The sequence below is a fragment of the Chrysemys picta genome, chromosome 5 (genome assembly GCF_011386835.1).
Source record: "Chrysemys picta bellii isolate R12L10 chromosome 5, ASM1138683v2, whole genome shotgun sequence".
NCBI classification, from domain to species: Eukaryota; Metazoa; Chordata; order Testudines; family Emydidae; genus Chrysemys; species Chrysemys picta.
The window spans coordinates 95,419,832-95,446,057 of record NC_088795.1 but is presented as its reverse complement, the minus strand read 5'-3'; the positions used below and the strand labels follow the sequence as shown (position 1 = coordinate 95,446,057).

Sequence of the window (26,226 nt, the reverse complement as noted above, 5' to 3'; positions counted from 1 at the left end):
AATTTCAGCTTGTTTGTGGAGGCAGGCAGTCACACTGTGGAAACTAAAGATTCAATTTAATGCCCACAGAAATCAATGTGAGTCTTTCCACTAACTTATATGGGTGTTGGATTTGGGCCTAAAAGCTAATAATAGGCAAGGAGTCTGCAGGGTAAAATATTCAGGACCACGTTTTCAATAAGAAGTGCCGAAGTTGTGCTTATAGACTATGCAGATCCTGTAAGCACAAAAAAGGTGATTACGTGTGCAAAATATGCAGTTATTTATGCAAACCAAGTTTCTGTGCGTGCAACTATTTGATGCATGAAGATAACTGTTTAATAACGGCATTCTTATTTTGCAAGTGCTCCTTAGACTCCTACTTTTGAAAGTTGTCCTATAGTGTAAAAATGGAATTTCAGATTGAGCTTTCCAACCAACAAGAGGTTACAATTAACCGAATGGATGAAGTGTATGTTAGAGGCTAGAGCACAGGACTGGGGGTCAGGAATGGCAAGTCTTGGTTTCTGGTTGGCCACAGTCTCACAGTGTGACCTTGAACAAGTTACTTCACTAATGTCTTTTTTCCTGATCTGTAAAATGAGAATACTTCAGAGCTACCACATGCGCTGCTAGGCTTAATTACATTATTAAGGTTTGTAAAGTGCTCTGTGATATTTGAAGAATGCTAGAGAACAGCAAACTATTAACACCTATTCCCTATGATATCTCAGAAAGCCTAACATTCAACTGAATATTAAGCAAATTGAACCAGAGTCAAAGTAACGATTGTAGTAAAGTATCGCTTTCTGGATGGCCATAGGGAGCCAAATAATATTTTCTTGACTCTCTTGCAGATTGATGAGAGCTGCCAGTGCAAAAAGAGCTGTTACTGAGAACTTGAGCAAAGAGGGTTCCGCATAGTTCAGACAAACGTGCACAAGGATCAGCACCATGAACAAACCTGAACTGCAGTAAACTCAGCACTGATGGCTTAGGGAGAAAGTGGCCGTGACCAAGGGGCAACAGTGCCTGAGACACAATGTGGTCAGAGCACAGCTGTTTACATGCAATCCAATCAGTAAAAACCATGAGTAAGGTGCTGGCATTTTAATGATTTTCCATTACTCCTACTGCTTGTCTGGAGTGTGTTTACGAGCTGCATTTGAAAGAAACTCAGAGGCAAAGCAGCCACACGGGCCAGCCACTGAGAAATGTGTCCTGAGTTTTAAGGAGACAATTTCTGTCACTCCTAGCTGCATAATACCTTGTTACCTAGTCCGGACAGGCTATTCTTGCCAGCCTACCAGGCTGTCTTTCCTCCTACTCTCAGCTTCCTCCATTATGCTTAGAAGTCATACTAATGATCAGCACTTACTTGCACCCTTGCCAGACCGAGCTACTGATTCGGGTGATGATAAGATGGACAAGACGAAATTTCAGGTAGCGTAAGAGATTCATAAAAACTAAACAGGCCTTATCTTCTGAAATTAAATTGGTCAGAGGACCATTATGTGCTTGCATTTTTCCATGCTTTCTGGGATCTAGATAACAGGCCCATATTCAAGTTCTATTATTTTTTGCAAAGTTCCTCACAACCAGTGATACAAGTGGAATCCATTTCTTACTGGTACACTCCCCCCTCCATGGGGGACACAGGACATCCTCATGTGACCCTCCATGTGACTTCTCCCTGCCCTGCCCCCAGCCTGCGCCTCCCCATCCCCTCCTATGATCCACCCCCCTTACCTGGGGAGTGGAGGTTCTCTGTTCCTCCTCCCACTGCGCAGGAGACTTCCCTCTGTACAGCAGCCAGCCCCGCCAGGGGACAGGACTGCGGGGGGAGGGGCAGGGCTGGAGGCGGTATGGTAACCATGTCAGAGGAGCTGCCGGCATGGGGCCACCCGGTAGCATCGGTTCAGGGCTCTCCCAGGAACCACAGCGGGGAAAGGAGCAGAATGCCGGCAGAATCTCCAGTGGCTGTAACTCCCCCAGCCCTGTCCTCCAGCGGGGCTGGCTGCTGGACAGAGGGAGGAGACCCAACATGGAAGGGCTGGGGCAGTTCAGCTGCACCGGAGGAACTGCCGGCGTGGGGCCCCCCAGCAGCCCCACATTCTGCTCCTCCTCTTTCCGGTACGCCGTACCAGTTATAAATATCTTGCTGGTACGGCATACCGGACCATACCACCCTCCTTGCACTGCTGCTCACAACACTCTGGTCCATCTAGAATTTGCTGATTTTGCACGTGCTATGGTTAGGGACAGTCTCTCTTGAGTGCACGCCTCAAGTGACAGAGATGGCCTCCTGCACCTTGTTCTGAGTGGAATCACATTGTCCAGCCACACTGAGACTGGGTCTCTAGGCTGCAAGCCCTCCCCCCCATTTCTCAACCTGTTAGCTAAACAGCCCCAGTTGAGATTGGCACCTATAAACCTTTTCCCTCCAGGTGTCCGCGACAATATAAGTTTGAAGTGACTCAGAAACAGTGTCTTCAAAACAAAGCATTATTCATTAACCCAAAAGTAGAAAGCACACAGAGCAAAGGGTTAAACAACAAAGAGTCCTACAAGTATATTGTCCCTTACCTACACTTTAATCTTTCCTTGAACACTTTTGTAAGTTGCCCTTAACCCAGCTAACTCCCATCTCTAGCTGGGAGGAGCAGACTCTCCTGCCTGCAGCATGCGCACTTTGCCTCGGTGTCTCCTTGTCTGACTGTTAGTTCTCCCTGTCACTCCCTCGGCAGCCCCCTGTCATTCCCATGGGCAGCATCTTTAAGATTTTGGGACCCCCTTTGATCCTAGGCCTTCAGCCTCAGGATGAGTAAACTATGCAGCCTGGTGGGAGCTAAGCAGGGCCATTCCCTAATTAATAGTTTACCCCCCTTAATCCCTTAAGGAGACACTATTTTGGTTCCTGTTTGCTTCCCCCTTAACACCCTCTTTGATTTAACTCCTGGCATTTGGGCAGGTTAATATCAGACATAACCTGAGGAGCAAATTATATTTATAAATAAAACCCTACATATAACTCCCTCATTCTTCACAGTAATGCCGATAAAGAACAAGAGGGAAATGGATAACTTTAAAACAAACAAGGAAATAAAGAAGTTGGGAGAATGTGACAGTATCTCCAATGTTTTGAAATGTAATGGATGCAAGTGTAGGAAGCTTATTTTCATTAAGTCTGAATAAAGATTTTTTACAGAAATATTACTCTGATTTTATTCATTTCCACATGAAGGACTCAGGAACATAATGTGGTGTAACCTCAGATTTTATATTTTTTGACATTTAACGAGATTCAAATAGGCTATTGATCAATGTGGAGAGAGCCTTGACACAATAATCATTTCTCCAAGGACAGCCTGCTAGAGAAAGTTCCTGTATGCAGTTTAATTTCTGCTAGAGTTTGGCAATTTGAGCACACACTTTACAATATCTTTCTATCCACACCTACTTTCGTCTCACAAGTCATAACCTTTCTATTGGTTTGAAAATTCAAGTATTTTTTCAGTAATAACCAACTATCAAAATATCTGTTAAGCTATTTTCTTAGAATTGACTGGAAATATAAATGTGTTTACCTTATCATTGACTACACTTTTTCCATCCCATGCCCATCCTCGTTTTGTGAAGTAATTTACAGTGGCAAATTCTATCAATGCAGAGAATACAAATGCATAACAAACAGCAATAAACCAATCCATGGCTGTTGCATAAGCTACTTTAGGGAGGGAATTTCGTGCACTGATGCTCAACGTTGTCATTGTCAACACAGTTGTTACTCCTGTAGAGGGTGGAAAAAAAGAAAATGTCAGCAATTTTAATTGAATTTTGAAATTGAATAAGATTCAGAACGGGAACATCTTACAGTACATTTCTAAGAATTATAAAAATGCTTACATAATGTTCATATAGTATGGTGGCATACTAGATGCACCATATTGAAGGTGGCAGCAGACTTTTCCTTTGTAACCTTCTAGTTTTGATTCACTTTTTTTTTTCAAATAAAATTTTGGTGAAAAATGGCTGAAGATAATGTCTTGAAAATACATACAGATTGGTTTTTCCCATTTTTTGATTAATCAGACTTTTTGGGGAAAACCCCACACCAAGGCAACTAAATTAACTAGTTTGCTTAATGGAGTGTGTCAAATCACTTTGCAGCAGTATAGCAAAAAGGACATGTTGATGAACACTTGCAATGCCAATAATCCCTGCCTCCTCCCAGTTTCCTGCCATTTCCTAACCATAGAACCCAAGAGATGGTCAACTTTTCTGAGGTCAGCCTGGCTTCAACTGCATTGCAAACAATGGAAAAGAATTAATGGCTATCTTTCCAAGGAGCAGTCGTTTGTGTCCACTTTCAAAGACTATACATGTATGGCAGCCATTCTGACTAAGGACAGTCTGTGGTTTCACTCCCCTGGGGAACAATAGGAGATTGCAGGTATCTTTGCTAGTGGCTGTCTCATTGCCACATACAATTATTAAGTGAGGTAAACTGGTCAATTTCTCATTGAAGTAAAACGGATAATGTTATAGTACAACAAATTAATTGAAACTTTCAGATCTACTATTTGTATTTAAACGTTGAAAAAAACAGGGAAAACAAACAAAAATACTTTGTGCTTCATGAAACCCCAATAGTGGATGATAAAGCCATACTCAAAACACTACAAAAAACAGGATATACAGAAAAAAGCCATATACCAATATAAATCATCTTTTAGTCCACTCATTGACACAAATACACCAACAATTCCCCTAGTAAATCAACCCTACCCAACCAGAGTCACCAAAATTACACAAAGACACCCTTAACTCTTCCATCTCTGGAATGCCATCAAAAGTGTGTCTCTCTCCTGGATAAGAAAAAATACAAAGTTGTACACATACCAGAGATAAATATATCCACACTAATATTGACATATAGTCAAAAGAGCCTCAGTGACAAAAAAGAATTACTAATAGCATCTCATAGTTCACAATTCAAATACTGCAAACAGAAAATATGTGTTATAACTGGTTACAGTTACTAAGAGGAAATAAAACCAGATCCCTAAAAGAGCAGGAATAAATATTAACTCCACAGGAGTACAGGAAGGAATACCAGCATCAAACAAAGACTGGAGAATTCAGGGAGGGAAAACTTGGCAAGATCCTCCATCACTGGAAATCAGTCGTCCAGGCTCTGCAGAATGGGGCTCCACCATGTATGTCTCCTCTACCCCAATATAACGCTGTCCTCGGGAGCCAAAAAATCTTACCGCGTTATAGGTGAAACCGTGTTATATCGAACTTGCTTTGATCCACCGGTGTGCACAGCCCCGCCCCTCCGCAGCGCTGCTTTACCGCTGCGTTATATCCGAATTCGTCTTATATCGGGTCGCGTTATATTGGGGTAGAGGTTTATGAAGTTGTCTTTTTTAACTGTCAGCCATGCAAACCCAATCTGTGATCTGAAAATCAAGCTATTTTTCTTTCTTTCTTGTGCCTCACAGCCAGTAATAAAGATTCTCCAGGCCAAATACTTACCTTAGATATACTTGTGCAGCAGCCTCATCTCCTATCCATTCCTGCATTTGGGCATTCTTTTAAAGAAGTGTAGCTGCAATAGGGATATTATATGATTGCAATGGGAGTGGAATGTGGTTTGCACTATTGCATATAGGACGGGAGATGGTTTAGGAGAAAATCTTGCTATTAAAAAGTATTCCACTTTGAAAACATTTTGAGAAGCCCTGTATTAGTCTGAAACCTCTCTATATCTTAGCATTACATGAATGAACTAACAGATGTAGCTCCAAATCAGAAATAATAATAATAAAAAATTACTAGTGATGCATAGAAATGAGCATCAAATGGTCCCAGGCCATCTGTATAGTCCCCAAAAGACAGTCCGGATGGACTATCTTCCCTCTCCTATTCAGTGTACAGGAGAGGGACTCACAATGTCCTAGAATTCAATATCAACTCATTACGGTTTAATTTCTAGTACAAATGTGAATACTCGAGAGTGCCCTCAATACACTCGACATGTGTGTAACTGCTACAGTAAAAAACAGTGGAAAAACATTATATGCAACTTCCTGTTGATGCTCCTCACTTTGCCTTTTCTGGAAGTGATTGAAGTGGTGCTAGAGGAGTTCGCAGGGGCTGTACCACCCCAAAATTTGCCTTAGCCTCCCTGTAGCCACCCCTCCCATAGCAACGGGTACAGTGGTGGATTAGCCACTGGGCTGGGCCCAGGGGCCCTGGCCAATTGGGAGGCCACTGGCTTCCACCGCCTACCAGGCAGGAGAAGCCCCCGTGCCTCCCAATCCCATAGCCAGCAGAAGCCCCGGGATGGGGGAAGCCCCCTGCAGCACCCAACCCCATCCATCCCCAGCAGAAGCCACGGCATGAGGGAAGTCCCCCAGCAGCCCCCAACACAGTCTCTGACAGAGGAAGCCCCCAGTACTCTGACCCTGTTCCCGGCAGAAGCTGCGGTGTGGCAGGGGAATCCCCTGTGCCTGACCCAGCTCTCTGGCAGAAGTGCCAGGACCGCGGGGGGTGTCAGGGGAAGCCCCAGCACCTGGACCCTTGCTGCAGCCCTGGGACTAGAGGAGCTCTCACTCCCCGCTATGGCCCAAGGGCCATGGTGTGGGGACAGAGCTTCTCCGATCTTGGGGCCTCAGTGGATGGGGGTGGGGGCAGAAAGGAGCAAATGGGTTGTATGGCGGGCAGAATTGGGGGGGGGGCTGGGTGGAACAGGGGCAAAGTCCTGGGGAAGGGGAAGAAAGGGGTGGGGCTGTGGGCAGGGCCACAGGCGGAAGGGACAGAACATGGGCGGGCCCTCAGGCAGAAGGGGTGGGGAGGGGGGGCCCCCCCACTTGCTCTGGCCCAGGGCCACAGGAAACCTTAATTCGCCTCTGAACCATGCCACGCTTATTTCTGCGCTGTTGCTGATGCCGGCACTGCCTTCAGAGCTGGGCGCCCGGCCAGCAGCCTCTGCTCTTCCGTCACTCAGCTGTGAAGGCTGTGAATAGAATGGCAGCTGCTGCCTTCAAAGCTCAGTGGCTGGAGAGTGGCGGCTGCTGGCCGGGCACCCAGCTCTGAAGGCAGCGCTGCCACTAGCAGCATCACAGAAGTAAGGGTGGCAATGCCATATTGTGGCAGTGCTGCCTTTAGAGCTGCATGCCTGGCTAGCAGCCACCACTCTCCAGCTGCCCAGCTCTGAGTGTTGATGTCCAGGGCCGGCCTTAGGAAAAATGGTGCCCTGGGCGAATGGAGTGGGGCAGCTCCCCACACAGTGACTCCTCCCCCCATTGGCTGAGAGCGATGGAAGCAGGAAGTGAGGGGAGATGTGGAGCATCCTGCAGTCAGGGGAGGTTCCCGGAAGTGGGTCTCTGCCTCTCCAGCCTGGCCAGGACTAGCAGCTGGAGTACAGTGCACGGTAGGATCCCCTGGCAGGGGCGCCCCTAGCCCTGCCCCTCCCCAGCTCCAGGCCCAGAGCTCTGGGATTAAGGGGCCTTGGGCTGGTTGTGTGGGTGTGTTTAATGCAGTCCCCCCAATTTTCTGCCTAGATCACCTCAGTCCCCCACCCCCCGCACTGGGAGGAGGCTGGCACTGCCCTGAAAGGGATCAACCATTTCCTCGTTGCCAGTAGACAACTGCCCATATCATCAAAAACACCGTCACAACTGGTATTCTCAAAAAATCACCATTATGTGTCAGCAGTGAATGAACACAGAAATGTTACAACCCTGTCACACTATAGATTTATCCATTCAAGGTCAGGGTTGGGTCCATTTGACAGCAATAGATATTTGTACTGTCACTGAGGCTTGTTCTGTGCACAGGACACATCGGTCTCCATGGCTTTTAATCTTAAAAATCAAATCTGTCATATTTTGGTTTCCAGGATAGAGGGATAGCATTCAGGATGTGCCCAAAATTGACAACCATCTTTGGGGCAAATTACATCAACTACTTAGCGCACAGCAACACTACATTTCAGTATAAGAAATAAAAAATGGAGTATCCATCTAAAAATGTAGTGGGAATTTGGGTAGCTAGACTGTAAATAAAGAAGTTGGAATATGACCACATCATATGGGTTTGTGCTCCTGTTTTTGTGAAAAGAGCCTACCAACAAGTCTTTTGATTTTACATCTCATATGAAAGTTCTGATCTCAAACTTGAATTGTCTTTAATTCAGAGTCCCATTCTAATACTATTACATTTGGCAGCAGCAGCTACTCTGAAAATAACATTAATAAACCTCCACTTAGTAAACAACCACCTGAGGAAGTTCTTGTAAAGAATCATTTTATTTTCCCTTTCATCCTGCAAAAGGCTTTCCAAATAATTTTCACAAGATCCTTGCTTCTTTACAAAAAGGTGTCCTTCTAACTATTGCCTTATGCGAGCTCCCTCAACTTTAAATTTGCTTTCCTATAATTTCCATGTAAGAACATCTTAGTATCATCATCATGACAAATCCCAAAGGGACATGGGTCTCCTTGGAGATCAATCTCTGGCTAGATCTTTAAGGTGGCCTGGCTCTATGTTCAGTTTATTTTATTGCACTACCAAAGTTTTGACACCCACATGATTGGCAACCATAAAGGCTGATGAAGGGCCTGAAACATGACAGAAGCTGCTGCTATATGGGTGTCCGAGCCTTCTTGAGCATTGTTGATGATGCTGCCCAGATACATATAATATATGATACCACTACCACTGCTTGATTTCAAGTCCTGACAGGTTAATATTGAGCTGGTTATAATCTAAAGCTGGAGGCTGCTTGATGGTAATGGCCAGGGACTTCGTTTTATTCTGATTAATAACCAGACCAATGGGGGCTATTTCTTGACTGACCAGATCAGCCATCAACTGCAGTGATCTGGGAGTTATAGTGGATCACAAACTGAATATTAATCAACAATGGAATGCAGTTGCAAAAATGGCTAATATTCTGAGGTGTATTAACTGGAGTGTCATATGTAATACATAGGAAGTAATTGTCTCTACTTGGCACTGGTGAAGCCTCAGCTGGAGTACAGTGACCAATTCTGGGTGCCATACTTAAGGAACAATATGGAAAAAGTCCAGAGAAGAGCAACAAAAATGATAAAAGGGTTAGAAAACCTGACCTATGAGGAAAGGTTAAAAAAATTGGGTATGTTTAGTTTTGAGGGGGAAAAAGACTGAGGGGGGACCTAACAACAGTCTTCAAATCTGCTAAAGGCTGTTATAAAGAGGATAGTAATCAATTGTTCTCCACGTCCACTGAATGTAGGACAAGTAGTAACTTAATCTGTAGTAAGGGCTTAATCTGTAGTAAGGAAGATTTAAGTTAGATGTTAGGAAAACCTTTCTAAAGCCTGGTCTACACTATGATTTTAGGTCGAATTTAGCAGCATTACCTCGATTTAAGCCTGGACCCGTCCACACGACGAAGCCCTTTTTTTCGACTTAAAGGGCTCTTTAAATCAATTTCTTTAATCCACCTCCGACGAGAAGATTAGCACTGAAACCGGCCTTTCCGGGTCAGATTTGGAGTAGTGGGGATGCAATTCGACGGTATTGGCCTCTGGGAGCTATCCCAGAGTGCTGCATTGTGACCGCTCTGGACAGCACTCTCAACTCAGATGCAAGTAACCATGATGGAGTCCCAGGATCGCAAAAGAGCTCCAGCATGGACCGAATGGGAGGTACGGGATCTGCTCGCCATATGGGGAGACAAATCAGTGCTGGCTGAACTCCGTTGCAGTAAACAAAATGCCAAAACATTAGAAAAAGTCTCAAAGGGCATGAAGGACAGAGGCCATAACAGGGACGCACAGCAGTGCCATGTGAAAATTAAGGAGCTAAGGCAAGCCTACCACAAAACCAGAGAGGCAAACGGAAGGTCTGGGGCAGAGCCACAGACATGCTGCTTCTACACTGAGCTGCATGCCATGCTAGAGGGTGCAGCCACCACTACCCCAACCCTGTGCTTTGACTCTGTCAATGGAGAATCACGAAACACGGAAGCGGGTTTTGGGGACAAGGGAGAGGACGATGAAGACATTGAAGATAGCTCACAGCAAGGAAGCAGAGAAACTGGTTTCCCCAACAGCCAGGATACGTTTTTCACCCTGGACCCCGAAACCCATCCAAGGCGTGCTCCCAGACCTTGAGGGCACACCAGGCATCTCTGGTGAGTGTACCTTTGTAAATATTACACATGGTTTAAAAGCAAGCGTGTTTAATGATTAATTTGCTCTGGCATTCAAGGCCAGTACAGCTACTGGAAAAGTCTGTTAATGTGTATGGGGATGGAGCAGAAATCCTCCAGGAACATCTCCAGAAAGCTCTCCTTGATGTACTCCCAAAGCCTTTGCAAAAGGTTTCTGGGGAGGCCTGCCTTATTCGTCCTCCATGGTAGGACACTTTACCACGCCAGGCCAGTAGCACTAGTCTGGAATCATTGCATAACAAAGCATGGCAACGTATGGTCCCGGCGTTTGCTGGCATGCAGACAACATCCATTCCTTATCTCTCTTTGTTATCCTCAGGCGAGTGATATCATTCACGGTCACCTGGTTGAAATAGGGTGATTTTATTAAGGGGACATTCAGAGGTGCCCATTCCTGCTCTGCTGAACAGAAATGTTCCCCGCTATTAGTGATCATCCCAGAGAATTGAGTGTGGGGGGAGGGAAGAGGGGTTAGTTGGGTTTGTGCTGCACATTAACCCAGAAACCGCAGCCCCTCCTTTTAAATTGCAAACCCATTTTAAATGGCCAACCCAACGGCCACTTGGTACGGGAAATGAGGGCGCTGCTGTTTGAAACCATTCCCACCTGTTATGAAGGTTAAAAAAGCCAAAAGACTGTGGCTTACTATGGCTGCCTGCAAGCCGAATTCTGTTGCCTGGCACTGTGTGAGTGATCTCTCACACCAAACTGGCAGGCCCTCATTATAAGAGGAAAAATGAGACCTTGTAACGAAAGCTGAGACCTGGTAACGAAAGCACATGTGCTGTGTAATGTGAACAGCAAGATTTAACGTGAAAGAATGTACCCATTGTTCTCTAAAATGTGTCTTTTTAACTACCACCTCTCCCTTCTCCTCCACTAGCTGCAAATGTTTCTCCTTCGCAGAGGCTAGTGAAGATTAGAAAACGGCGGACTCAGGATGATATGTTCTCGGATGTCCTCTCACGCTGACAGAGCACCGCAGAATGAGTGGAGGCAGACAATGTCAGAGTGCAGAAAAGCACAATATGAACGCAAGGAGAGGTGGCGGGCTGAATCGCGGGCTGAAGAGAGCAAGTGGCGGGCTGAAGAGGATAGGTGGCATCAGCTTGCTGACAGAAGGCAAAAGTCAATGCTCCGGCTGCTGGAGCATCAAACTGATATGCTCCAGTGTATGGTTGAGCTGCAGGAAAGGCAGCAGGAGCACAGACCGCCGCTACAGCCCCTGAGTAACCAACAGCCCTCCTCCCCAAGTTCCATTGCCTCCTCACCCAGACAACAACACGGTGGGGGGGGCCTCCGGCCACCCAGCCACTCCACCCCAGAGGATTGCCCAAGCAACAGAAGGCTGGCCTTCAATAAGTTTTAAATTTTAAAGTGCAGTGTGTCCTTGTCCTTATCTCCTCCCCCACCCCACCCGGTGCTTCCCTCCTCCTCCACCCCTCCCGGGCTACCTTGGCAGTTATCCCCCTATTTGTGTGACGAATTAATAAAGAATGCATGAATGTGAAGTAACGATGACTTTATTGCCTCTGCAAGCGGTGATCGAAGGGGGGAGGGGAGGGTGGTTAGCTTACAGGGAAGTAGAGTGAACCGGGGAAGGGGGGAAGGGTGGGGGGTTCATCAAGGAGAAACAAACAGAACTTTCAGACCGTAGCCTGGCCAGTCATGAAACTGGTTTTCAAAGCTTCTCTGATGCGCACCGCGCCCTGCTGTGTTCTTCTAACCGCCCTGGTGTCTGGCTGCGTGTAATCAGCGGCCAGGTGATTTGCCTCCACCTCCCACCCTGCCATAAATGTCTCCCCCTTACTCTCACAGATATTGTGGAGCGCACAGCAAGCAGTAATAACAATGGGAATATTGGTTTCGCTGAGGTCTATCCGAGTCAGTAAACTGCGCCAGCGAGCTTTTAAACATCGAAATGCACATTCTACCACCATTCTGCACTTGCTCAGCCTATAGTTGAACAGGTCCTGACTACTGTCCAGGCTGCCTGTGTATGGCTTCATGAGCCATGGCATTAAGGGGTAGGCTGGGTCCCCAAGGATAACTATAGGCATTTCAACATCCCCAATGGTTATTTTCTGGTCTGGGAAGAAAGTCCCTTCCTGCAGCTTTTGAAACAGACCAGAGTTCCTGAAGACACGAGCATCATGTCTTTCCCAGCCATCTCACACTGATGTTAGTGAAACTTCCCTTGTGATCCACCAGTGCTTGCAGCAGCATTGAAAAGTACCCCTTGCGGTTTATGTACTCGCTGGCTTGGTGCTCCGGTGACAAGACAGGGATATGGGTTCCGTCTATCGCCCCACCACAGTTAGGGAATCCCACTGCAGCAAAGCCATCCACTATGACCTGCACGTTTCCCAGAGTCACTACCCTTGATACCAGCAGCACTTTGATTGCGTTGGCTACTTGGATCACAACAGCCACCACAGTAGATTTACCCACTCCAAATTGATTCCCGATTGGCCGGTAGCTGTCTGGCATTGCAAGCTTCCACAGGGCTATTGCCACTCACTTCTCAACTGTGAGGGCTGCTCTCATCTTGGTATTCTGGTGCTTCAGGGCAGGGGAAAGCAACTCACAAGTTCCATGAAAGTGCCCTTACGCATGCAAAAGTTTCGCAGCCACTGGGAATCGTCCCACACCTGCCACACTATGCTGTCCCACCAGTCTGTGCTTGTTTCCCTGGCCCAGAATCGGCATTCCACGGCATGAACCTGCATCATTAACACCATGATTTGCACATTGCTGGGGCCCGTACTTTGTGAGAGGTCTATGTCCATGTCTATTTCCTCATCACTCTCGTCGCCGCGCTGCTGTCGCCTCCTTGCCTGGTTTTGCCTTGGCAGGTTCCGGTCCTGCATATACTCCAGGATAATGCACGTGGTGTTTAAAGTGCTCATAATTGCTGCGGTGATCTGAGCAGGCTCCATGATCCCAGTGCTATGGCGTCTGGGCTGAAAAAAGGCACGGAATGATTGTCTCCCGTTGCTTTCACGGCAGGGAGGGAGGGAGGGTGGGGCCTGACGACATGTACCCAGAATCACCCGCGACATTGTTTTTGCCCCATCAGGCATTGGGATCTCAACACAGAATTCCAATGGGCGTCAGAGACTGCAGGAACTGTGGGATAGCTACCACAGTGCAACGCTCCGGATCTCGACATTAGCCTTGGTACTGTGGACGCAGTCCGCCGACTTAATGCACTTAGAGCATTTTGTGTGGGGGGACACACAATCAACCTTATAAAAACGATTTCTAAACAACCAACTTCTATAAATTCGACCTAATTTCGTAGTGTAGACATACCCTAACTATAAGAATAGATAAGTACTGGAGTAGGCTTCCCAGGGAAATAATGGAATACTCATCACTGGAAGTTTTTTAAGAACAGGTTAGACAAACACCATTCTGGGATGGTCTAGGTATGCTCGGTCTTGTCTCAGCACAGGGGGCTGGACTAGATGATCTCAAGATCCCTTCCAGCCCCACATTTCTATGACTCTAAGTCATGTAGTCTCTCTGTGCCTCAGTTCCCTATCTGTAAAATGGAGAGAATAGTCCTTCTCTACCTCACAGGGGTGCAGATAAATACATTCGAAATTGTGAGGCACTTAGATTCTACAGTAACAGGGGGCATGTAAGTGTATGAGATACACAGAACTCCTTGATCTCAGCTGCTGAACCCATTCACTACCTCCCTCCTTGCATCACACTCTGGTTTGGCTGAGGGAGAAGGATTTGGCCCAGAAGCACATGTTCACTAGAAAAAGAACTGCAGTTTGCACACTGCAATATTTTGAAATGATGTGCGACTTCCATTCTGCTTAGTTTATAGAGCTAGAAGTATATATAAACCTACACTACACCAACACTTGTTGATAGTATAGATGAAATATTTCAGAGCCAAACCTCAATATAAATACAACATTTAACTTGAAAACATTCAAGATTAGAACCTTATTACTTTATATGCAAACTGTTCCCTTTAAAAAAAAGTCAAGGAAATATCTGTATGCCACTTTCATATGCTAATTCTCCCGAAAAACCTCAGGACTGTCAGGAGATCTGTAGCCTGCACCTGAAGGTTCTATGGACTACAAACAACACCACTTTGTCACTTTCTATCATGAACTTGAATCAGAACGGATCTTTCTAACAAGTTCCTCTGCCTCCTGAGCCCCCTCATGGCCAGAGGTCAATCTGTGGAACCCCACCTCTGCTCCCTCCTCTTTAAGGCCCCTTGCACAGACTTTTTCTGTGTTCAAAAGCATCCTCCTCGGACTCTGGGTTTATGCATAGAAAGTAAACTCAGAATAAAACAAAGTCCAACAAACATGTTTTCTCAGGGTCTCCCCTGCCTCAGCAGGCCGCTCCCAGCCCATCCTAGCTAGAGTCTTAGTCCCAAATCCCAAGACTCTGCTTGCTCCTGAAAGTCTCTGCTCTCCCTAAGCACGCACACATGCTTGCCTCTTCGGAGTGCTTTTTATAGGGGAATCATCTGATTCCACTCTTTCAGTAAGCAGGGTTGGCTAGTCCCAGGCCCTCCAGCCCATACAGGGCAAGCCACCCTATAAAAAGAACTAAATGGGCTTCAGCTGGTTTCAGAAATCTTACTGACCGCTGCAGATGTTGCCTAATGCACATGCCATGTGTTCCTTAGAATACTCACCAAAGACTGTTCTTGCAGGCACAGATTCTCTGTTCAGCCAGAACGACACTTGGGAGAGAATGACTGTCATGATGCAGGGGAGGTAAGTCTGAATCACAAAATAACCAATTTTTCTCTTTAAGTGAAAATGAGCTGTCATTACTGTATATTCACCTAGTATGTGAAAGAGAAAAACAAAAAACCCTATAAAATGAACTATTAGCCTCTATAGACAATTCACTTTCCTGGCAATTAAAGGTAGCATGGTACATATATGTGAAACAAATGGTCTGTAGATGCAGTCTACAAAACTATTTAGGCAGAAAAATCCTACTGAATGTAAATGAACTTTTTGACTTTGACTCTGTGGGCTGTATCCTACTATCACTGAACTCAAGGAAAGTGTAGTCATGGGCTTCAATGAGAGCAAACTTAGATCCAATATTTGTCCTGCACAATATATTCTAGAAGTGAATTTTTATATTTACAAGGAAAAAACTGTGTGCCATGACAAAGATGCTAGGCTTCAATCTTGCATGTTTATATGTATGGGCAGACACTGGTGGACATACAAAGTCCCACTTAAGTCAATAGGGCTCCATGCAGATGCAAGGGTCCACTATATGTATGAGCCTTTGGGATATACCAACAGGAAATGCTAATAATCCATTGTCCAGGAGAAAAAAAAATCTAATCACATCATGAAAGTAGTAGACTAAAAATGGCACTTCCGATCTTTCACCTTAACTAAGGTTTGGGTTACAAAGATTCATAAAAACCCTTGATATTAGGAGCCCTGTGGAAACAGCGATAGGGAGCAGTTACCTCCACTGACACTTGCTATTTCATTAAGCTTCAAGGAATTAGCAAATTGTTCTTACAGGCTGCTCATAGTATACAATATTACTGAAATGGAGTAATCTTATTACTGCCAATACTGGTTTTGGCAGCCGAATGACATAATATCACCAGCATCTTATGCTGCTTATTATAAAGCAACTATCCTTTTCTTCCAATGTATTTTACTAACCTGTACTCGATTTAACGGTCTCCTTTCCAACTGTTTGGCCTAGCAAATCATACTGATTCAATCTAGAGCCATCCGGTGCAACCTGTACGGAATCAGATGCATTGTAAGTCCAAATGTAGGTCACTTCTGAAGTTGTGTATGCATCTATGGGAAATATTAAGAAAATATTTTGTCAGCATTTTAGAACAAAAAGTGTCCATGATTTGCAACTTCAGGGCATAAATAATTAGAACTACTTAATTATTTTCCTAAAACCGTCATTATAGTCTATGACTGACAGGGCAAAATAATATTTAAATTGCTTGAGAATATGTAAGTATGCAAGCCTCACAGTATACATGCAGCACAGGACTATATATTGTTAATTTTCATTGATATAACCAATTGAACATCATTGCTGTTGAGTTACAAGCAAAATCTATTTATAAACTGTTAAAATATTCATTGGAGATTACTTATTAAATGTGCCCTAAAATCTGAATCGGAGTGGGTGCCGGGTCAATGATTTGTTATGTGTATGACAGATTAACTTTCTGAAAATTTGTTTCTGCTCATCTATGGAGTCTGAAATGAGCTACAAGCTTTTCCTGCTCGTTTGACGTTCATATCTAAATATGGTGTTGCAGTGTTAGGCAGACCCAAGAGTGTCTGTGCCCTGCTGTCTCTGGGCCTGTTTTTCCCCCTTAAATTTCACTCCATAACCTGGCCCCTCTGAAAGGAGTGGGACACACAGACAGTTGGAGCTGCTCACACAGTACACTCCAGAGGATAGCAAAAGGGAAAATACCCACTTTGCCAAGGAGCACTATGAAGGGGCCCACCCTCACTCCTGTAGAGAGGAGACTAATGAGCTATTCTGGGCTCATTCAGCACCAACCAGGCACATTTGTACGGCTTACTCTGCCTGGAGCGGGGAAGCTTAAAAAAGGAACACTAGCATAGGAAGGGGTTGTGAACAGGAAGAAGATTGCTACATCTCATAGACTGCTGATCACAAGGACAGATCGACCAAGAGGGAGACAGTCATAGGCCTCACTGCCCTTGAAACTACATGGGAAGTTCAAAAGCAGGGTACCCCAAGAGAAGAAGCTGGCTGTAGACCCTAATTAAAGACACTATACCAGCTGATAAGCCAAACCCCAAAGGGGTGACCCCAAAAGGCTGCCTAAGAGACAGACCACCTTTGCCTTTCTTTTCTTTTCCTCTGATTCCCCTCTCGCTCAAGGGAAAGAGAGAGAAAAGGACCTCTCTTTTGTTTGTTCAATTTTATTTGGAGAACCCCTCATGAGCTGCAAAGAGGGGAAGGACATTATAAACAACTTAAATTGGGGTCTGGTGGGGGCTCAGGGGAGCCCCAACCCTCCCACAGGATTTTTATTGCAAAACTAATAGCACTGCCAACATAAACTAAAAATAGAAGGAACTAAAACTGCCAGCATTAATGCATCTTCAATGACTGGGAGACAGAAAAACACTGAGTAAGTTCAGCACTTCTAGCTTCCCTTAAAGTGGATGCGGTCATACAGAGTGTGAGTGTGTTTTTCTATGTGTTGTTAGGATACTGGCTTAACACTTGCTGCACGGGATGCTTGGGGCTGTTTATTACACAAGAAGTAGGAGAGTGTTTCAAGCCTGGGGTGCAGCATGGAGCAAGACATAAAGAGCAGAGTGGGAGAAAGGTACAAAGGAAACAGTAGGAAGGAGATTTGTGCAGAACAAAGGCCATGAGATGGGAAAGATATTTCCATTGCAATAATAGAAGCTGTACACAACACTTAGAAAGTGATTCAGAAAAATTGTCCATGTAATCCAAATAAAAACACCAAGGGGAATAAAATTCAAGAAATAATATAATCCTGTCCCTTACGTTTATTTTGTAAAAGAAAGGAACACACTTTTCCAGTCTGATATCCCCAATTGGCAAATGGGGCGTGAAGAGAGGAAGCTAAAGCATTGATGGAAGAAATCATGTTCAGAGTCTGATAGCGATAAGTAAATTTAAGTCCTATTCTGTGGCTATAGTGCAGGTGGAGAAAGAAATACAACATATCACCTAGCTGAGTTTCAGTCATTTTCATTTGAGAAAGCTCTAGAGGTCACGGAGGAGCTTCTTCATGCAACCAGACATACCCCACATGGCTAATAAAATCTAGCAGAGACCAAAACTGCAGAGACTGTTAACTCTTCCCTGCAGGATAGTGTGTTGCTAGCTTCCTACATATATGCAGCTGGAAGTTTCTTGCCTGACAAATCATCATTACAGCCTTGTCCCTAACCTTCCCATTTAGGGTTAGGTTATTGAGAAGCATGAAGTAAGGCAATTCTGATATCATCTGTCATCCTATGCTTTCTCTGATTCTTTCACTTTGGCTTTTGTCCTGGGTATGGCAGAGAGATTGCGACAGTCTTGCTGGTTGATGATCCTCCTTAGTGACAGACAGAGGATGCATGTTTACACTGCAATAAAAGACCCGCGGCACAGCTGCAGCTAGCCCTAGTCAGCTAACTCGGGCTTGCTTGGGCTGCGGGGTTATAAAATTGCAGTGTAGCCATTTGGACCCAGGCTGGAGATCAGGCTCCGAGACCCTGCAAGAGGGAAGGGTACCAGAGCCCAGGCTCCAGCCTAAGCCCAGTGTCTACACTACAATGTTATAGTCCCGCAGCCCGAGTCAGCTGACCCAGGTCAGTCACTGGTCTTTTATTGTAGTGTAGACATACCTTAAGTGTCCATTCTGATTTTTTTAGGCTCGTCAGTACCCTTTGATAATAATGCTCCTCATGACAATTTGTGCACACACCCAAAAACCCTAGTTGGCATAGCCAGACTCTCTTAAGCTCTTTCCTCATACAGAAATTCCAGACAGTAATGTTGGGCATTGAGTTCAATGGAGCTATGCTGATTTACACCAGCTGAAGATTTGTCCTCATACGTGTAAACCACAGTCCCTCAGGCGCTCAGCTTTATTTTTATAATTATTCGTAGTTTTTTCCTTGTTTTCTCTCCCTCATTAAAAACAGAAATATACATGGGACTCTAGAAATGATTTTAACGTAGAGAAATTAAACAATGAAAAAAGTAGGAGTAAGAACATGCAACAGAGATGGAAAGTAGGCATACGCAAAGACGTGTGAGAACTCCAGCAGTTCTTTAGCACTGGGACCTGCAATGTGCAGGAAAAGAGTCAGCTTTTCAAAAGAGAAAATATTGTGAACAGGTTTCAATTCTTCCTTTTCCTACAGAACCTGAAGCTTGGGAGGATGCCAAATAAACAAAATAAGCACTAGCACTGTCAGATACAGAACAAATCAGTTACCAAAAAGCAGAAGAAACTCACTCAGTCTAACATATTCAATTCCAGACAGATATGTTTCAAATCTCTGTGTACAAATGAAGTACTGCTATACAATGATAGCTTTGTCCAAGTATATATTTCAATGGGTGTGTTTCATGTTTTGGGATTACCTCTAGTTTTATACTTTCCCTTTGGAATTCAGCTTTTCATAATAGTTTGTCTTCAGACCAGTTCATTGCTATATAAAACTTGTTCTTTTACTACTATACATGGCAAATATGCATTTATTTGTACCCAAAATCCTGGGCGCTCTCTCTGCACACAGACAATACTGGCTGCAAGACCCATATACTATTATTTTTTAGTTCATTTTATGTAACACATCTGGTATTATGTTGTTGTGTTACTTAGTTTAGGTAACACATAGCTAAATTAGAATATAAAGCAAAAGATTACTTCCATGAGAAGGAAATTTGATATGTATTCAAAGTAGGCTTGTAAGATTCAACTCTACTCAGTCTTCACTAGGCACAACTCCCATTTGCAAAAATTTATAGTTAAATAAAATCAGACCAGAATCTCTAGCCCCTTCTATTTCAGTGCAAAAAGGAATAAAAGATACTTGTATCTCTGCAACCGGGGATTCCCCGCACATGGAGATGATCCCAGAGGGCATAGACCTAGTGCAGCCCATTCCTATGTCTTTTCCCCATACACATCAGAGGCATCATCAGAGTGTACAGGGCTCTGACAATGCCCAGCTTATGAACAAAATTACCCCTTTAGTTACCACCTGGTGGAATGTGGGGGTTGCTTGCTTTGTATTGCTTGGCTCTCTATTAGGCCAGTCTGAAATCAGCAGAGAATCAGATAGCAGTAACCAACCCCTTGAAGTTCACCTTCTCTTTTGTGCTCAGCAGTGAATCTGCTGCTATCTCTTAAAGGAAAATAAGGGCAAGAAACCAAGGAAATAGATACAATATTTAAAAATCCCCAGCCATTATAAATCATGGGCCTGATTCTGATCTCACTTATAACAGGAGTTATGCCACTAAAGTTTATGAAGTTATGCTGGTATAAAAGTGGTGTAAGTGAGATCACGATCAGACCCTACATATTAAATTACAAAATGTACACTGTAACTTTAATCTCAATAAGTCATTTGCTGCAGCCTTCACTGACTAAGAATGAAACAACACATACCATTAAGAGAGTAAATGCACTGCAATCTAAACTATGCCAATTAGAATCTTTAGAAACTTCAGAGATATATTTTTGAATACGCATCTTTGTTTAGAAAGCTTTAGTTTTCTTTGTATAAATACAATATTTATATTCCATACACATAGGTCTTGATTCACTACTGTGTTACTGAAAACAACAGAGTTACACTAGCATAAAACTGGAACAATGCAGTAGTAAATTAGCCCCACAATATTTTTAGTTAAAGCAGAGTCCAGGAATTTTTCAAATGCCTTACAGGATAGAACACTGAAAAAGATCTCACCATGTCAAAATACATGACACAGTATAACCTTCTGTACCTACAGAAATCTGGGCAATGACAATTTGTGAAACAAAGTGATGTTGAACCACACAAGATATTCATTAGCCAACGGCTATACTTCTAGCTATGTACTTACAGCTGCCAAATTTCAACGGGCATGAATGAGCATCCATAGGAAAGTCCTCCAAGTGCATTGGACATTCAGCTTGGACTGTAAGCCTAAAAGGCAAAAGAACACTACATATTTAAGTCAGTTAACAAGACAAGAAAATCAATTCTACAAAAAATGAACAGAGTTCATGCTGATTTAGGAGATGAAATTGTAGTGTTATATTAAACTAATTAAAATTTAAATCACCTCTTCCTTCTTCACTTTTATGTGGTCCTTCAGAATACATTGATTTATCACATCAAAAACTTACAGATGACCTCAAAACTATGAGAAAAGGTCATTTAAATGAAAATATAAATTATATAACTGTGGGTTGTTCAGCATAGTCATTTTCTTCTCCTAATATTCAGAGGCACATGTTGCATGGCTCCTAATCATTTGTTACAAAAGCACATAAAGCATAGCTGATTTGCATAAGGAATGTGCTCCACTAGCCTCTGAACCCTTTTTTTATTTTTTACTTCTTAAATGGAAAGTGTGAAAAAAATGCATTCATTTTCAAAAACATGGCTCTTCTCATTCCTCAGCTTACTACAGTGCATACACGAATGCCAAAACATTAACAATAAATACATGGAATGTCCTGAGCGAACGTGCTTATATCAAACTCAAGGATAAACATAATCTTAAAACATCTGAAATAATTTCTCTCAGATTTTTCATCTGGATTAGTTTTGATTAAACACTGAATTGCATGAATGGACAGGTCCCCAATATAGACCGTCTCTAGGTACAGTTAGTCATGAAAAGAATAAATTCTAGTAATCACAGACTGAAAAACAAAACTGTCTATATTAAAGCAGGCACCTTATTTTCCATTACATAGCTTTAGTGCTTCATTTAGCTTTATTTTCTCAAGATTCATAGTCAGAAGTTAAGCAGAAGGCTTATATTAATCATACGGTAATTTGAGACATGTACATGTACAATGGCCAGTTCTGAATTTATAAAATGAAAGTAATTTAAGACATGAATTTCACAGCTTCAAGAGCAACATACCTCTAAGTAGTCGATTTATAATCGTACACAATTGCATGATTAATTTTATCTGGCATAATCTATCAGTTTACATTAGCTGTCTCTTTTTTTAATCTTTTCAAATTGGGGGGAAACGGCATTTTCTTTGATTTGCAGCACAGGATTAAAGACAAGTTTCTGGATGGCTGACATTTCAATCAGTTAATACAAACATGGATTCAAATATTGATTTGATCACAAGTGAAAATACTATAAATGGTGATGGCCTCAATTTAGTTTCTAGTAAACTTTTCTATGCATCTTCAAACCATCACATAATTCAATATCATTAGCAGTCTATTTATCAAGACTCAGAAGTGTAACTGCTTGGCAGCTGTACAGCAAATCAGGATTAAGGAGCACTGACAGAGCTATAAGACTGCATAGTGCCTGATTGCTTTCTGGTTCATGATTTATGCCTTACTCTAGCTGGGGAGATGGTGTCCACTTTCACAATCAGTACAATTCATTAAATTTGTTCAAAGAAAATCATTTAAAAATAAGTCAGAGGTTTTTGGAAATTGTTATACAATGGTTTTAAACTAGGGTTGCCAACTTTCTAATTGCACAAAACTGAACACTCTAGCTCCACCCCTTCTTCGAAGCCCCACCTTCTGCCCCACCCCTTCCCCAAGGCCCCGCCCCCACCCCCCGCTCACTACATTCCCTCTCCCTTGGTGGCTCGCTCTCCCTCACCCTCACTCACTTTCACTGGGCTGGGACAGGGGGTGAGGGATCTAACTGGGGGTGCGGGCTCCAGGGTGGGGCCAGAAATGAGGGGTTCAGGGTTCAGGACGGGGCTCCGGGTTGGGGTGCGGGAGAGGGTACTGGCTCTGGGCTGGGGGTGTGGGCTCTGGACTGGGGTCAGGGATGAGGAGTTTGGGGTGCAGGAGGGGGCTCCAGGCTGGGGGATGGGGCCAAGGGATTTGGAGTGCGGGAGGGGGCTGTGCATTGAGGCAGAGAGTTGGGGTGCAGGCGAGGATATGTCTGGGCTGGGGGTGCAGGGTTTGGAGTGCAGGAGGGGGCTCCAGGTTTGGTGGGGGTCTCAGGGCTGGGGCAGGGGGTTGGGGCTCAGGATTGGGGCACGGGCTTACCTTGGGCGGCTCCTGGTCAGCGGCACAACGGGGCTAAGGCAGGCTCCTTGCCTGTCCTGGCTCCACACTGCGCCCAGGAAGTGGCCAGCAGGTCCAACTCCTAGGCGGGGGAGGGGGGCAGACGGCTCCACGCACTGCTTTTTCCCAGAGGCACCACCTCCACAGCTCCCATTGGCTGTGGTTCCCAGCCAATGGGAGTGTGGAGCTGGTGCTTGGGGAAGGGGCAGCGTGAGGAGTCCTGTGGCCCCACCACCACCTAGGAGCCAGACCTGCTGGCTGCTTCCAGGACACAGCGCGATGCCAGGTAGGAACTAGCCTGCCTTAGACTCGCAGCATCACCGACCGGACTTTTAATGTCCTGGTCGGAGGTGCTGACCGGAGCCGCCAGGGTCCCTTTTCGACTGGGCATTCTGGTAGAAAACCGGACACCTGGCAATCCTATTTTAAACTGACCAGTAAAAGTAAGAGCATTGCAATAGAATATGTAAATAGCAAATTGCCCATCGTACTGAGACACTTTCTAACAGAAGGTTATGTTTTGCTCTTACTAATTTTCTAACCAAATTGTCTCTTTAGGTACATTTTTTCCCCTAAGGATAACTTTGCATTTTCTTAGAAACTGATCATACATAGGATGTAAAAATAAAACATTAAATTAAAAAAATGTTTTAATAGGATACAAAGAATGTTATTAATTAAGATATAGTTTTGCCTGGAGTTATTGTTTGGCAGGACTTTGAAAGCCAATCTTTCTCCCTCCTCATTTCTCTTAGTCAATAATCTGGGTACTAAATCTGATCAATGGACCAATATCATTTAACTCCATCAAATCACTGTCAGTTACACACAAACAATTTGTATAGTAACAAGATGTTTACTAGAAATCACGTGCCAGTTTAATCACTGTACTATCCAGCTGGTCATTGAAGTTGGTAAATTGTTAGCACCTAACTCTTATACAGCGTTTTTCATCCATAGATGTCAGAGCAATTTACAAAGGAGATTAGTATCATTATCCCCATTTTACAGTTTGGGAAACTGATATACAGGGAGGGCAAGTGACTTACCCAAGGTCACCCAGCAGGCCAGTGATAGAAATGAGACTATGACCTAGGTCTCCTGAGTATCAGTCCAGAGTTGTATCCATGAGGCCACAAGTGAAGCAAAAGAGTAGCCTGGAGACTGAAAATGATATGTAATTTTCTATTTCCATATTCTATTGTAATGCTGTTACTTGTACTGGTCAGTTTAAAACCATTGTATAACAATTTCCAGAAAACTCTGACTTACTTTTATATGATTTTCTTTGAACATATTTAATGAATTGTACTGACTGTGAAAATGGACTCCACATCTCCAGTTGGAGTAAGGCATAAAGCATTATTCTTCAGAAAAGCCATGTAAATAAATGTACCTCATGGTATACAAGAGAGTTCCATCATCCTGGATTCGTAGTAGTTTGTTTGGCATTGTCATGTTATGAGCTACTGACTTCTTCCCATTGTGAAAGAATGTGTCTGGGGTCCAGATTTTGCTAGCCATTAAGTTGTTCAGTCGAAGGATGTTCATTGGGCCTTTAAACTTTAACCTCTCATCTTTCCATTTTTGACGGAAGAAAACATCTATTGTGTACTCCTATAATGGAAAAATACATTATTTTTGTCATACTGAACATCAGTCTGTTTTCCAAGCACAGAACACTAAAATGTTGGTTGTATAAAATCTGTTAATAAAAGTATTTGAAGGGGAAAAGTGGTTGACAACTATAATTGTATAATATCGAGGTTAATGAAGAGGAACTTAGAGAAAGCATTTAGGGTCTATACTCCCCTTGGTAAGGGCACACAGAGTAATGCTCATTAACCTTAATAGACATGCTACGTTAGTATATATAAGCCCTAATAATTAGATGACTGTAGTGCAAATTAGTTTTCATAAACATTTTTCCATTTTGTTCAGAAGAAATGAAGATCAATACAGACCAAATTAGAATGCATTACTGCAGCAAACACGCCTGTAGAAGGAAGCCAGTACTTCAGTAGCATTGAGAATGGCCATGTTTTGAGACAAGAAAATAAGCATGTTCAGAAAGGGCAGGATATATCCAGGAATATTAATATAAGAAAGATTATTCCCATGGGGGAAAAAATAGTCAGTAACAAGGCTGTTGAATAATTAAGGGCTTTACTAGCATAAATACATAGATAAGGAACAGTGAGCTATACCACTTCACTGACATCTGATGAACAAAAGGGGGCAGACTGTCTACTGAAATCCATGCCTATGAAGGGGCTGATAGAAGTATGCCTTGGTATTTAATCTTGGGAGGAATTTGTGCTCAGAGGAGGTGGTTGTGGAAGAGGATTGATGTTCTACTTCCAGGTGCATGAGTCACTAACTGCTATCCCACTATTCTGTAGACATTCTGTACATATCTTTAGGCTTGTTTGTTGTTCTAGCTAAGAAAAATATTGATTAAAAGTATAAGTTTATCAAGTAAGTTAAAATTGTATGTGTCAATTATCTAGTGGTTTGTAACTATCAGTACTGCAGATAAGTTGGAATGTTAAGGGTATGAAAATTTTATAGGCATAAAACTATAAATCGTTCATTTGCAATATTACGTCGTCTGGTGCAGCTGCAGTTTTGGTGTATAGCTGCAAAATGTAGTTGTACACTTAAAATAATCAATATGTTCCAATAATCTGTTCTATTGTAATTACTTTGCAAATACTACACTTTATGGAGATTGTCTTATGTGCACATTATGCTTGAATGACAATTAAATATCCTCTTATAATCCAAACAGTATAAAAAATAAGTTAAAAGTAGTTTCAGTTACTACACCTGCCTCTGCCACTTTCAGTAGTTATACAGTCGTGTGTGTGTGTGCGCGCATGCGTCTGTCTGTCTGTCTCCCTCCCTCCAACCCCTCTGCAAAGCCCCATGAAAACAGAGGAAACTCACACAGGCCCCGATCCTACAAGCAACTCTCTGCAATGGACTCACGTGCCCACCTGGACCTTCAATGGGGCTCTCTTTCAGGGGTCCATGTGCAAAGAGCTGCTTGTAAAATCGGGACCTACCTGACTGTACAGAGCAAACAACAAAACTAGTTCTACAAATATGCAAAAAGTAAATGAACTGGGGAAAAAAGAGAATTTCCATTTACAGATATTGTAAAATTAGCAATTAAATATTTTTTCAGGCAGATGTGTGAGTTTTAATTTAACAGCCTCCCTTTAA

At 43.6% G+C, this 26,226-nt stretch overlaps 1 protein-coding gene across 8 annotated transcripts in view; it reads right to left on the bottom strand.

Annotated features, from left to right (window-relative positions):
- The window catches only part of GABRA2 (gamma-aminobutyric acid type A receptor subunit alpha2), a 75,385-nt gene that overhangs the window by 6,490 nt on the left and 42,669 nt on the right, over nucleotides 1-26,226 (bottom strand). For 3 of the 8 annotated variants that reach the window (XM_005309908.4, XM_065598127.1, XM_065598124.1), the window contains 5 exons: nucleotides 24,395-24,615; nucleotides 20,834-20,916; nucleotides 15,898-16,041; nucleotides 14,889-15,041; nucleotides 3,567-3,769 (listed from right to left, as the gene is read on the bottom strand). In XM_005309908.4, coding sequence (XP_005309965.1) covers nucleotides 3,567-3,769; nucleotides 14,889-15,041; nucleotides 15,898-16,041; nucleotides 20,834-20,916; nucleotides 24,395-24,615 — 804 coding nt within the window. Of the gene's footprint in view, nucleotides 1-3,566; nucleotides 3,770-14,888; nucleotides 15,042-15,897; nucleotides 16,042-20,833; nucleotides 20,935-24,394; nucleotides 24,616-26,226 lie in introns of all 8 variants that reach the window. The other 5 variants (XM_024103492.3, XM_024103493.3, XM_005309910.5 and 2 more) reach the window with 3 other exon arrangements.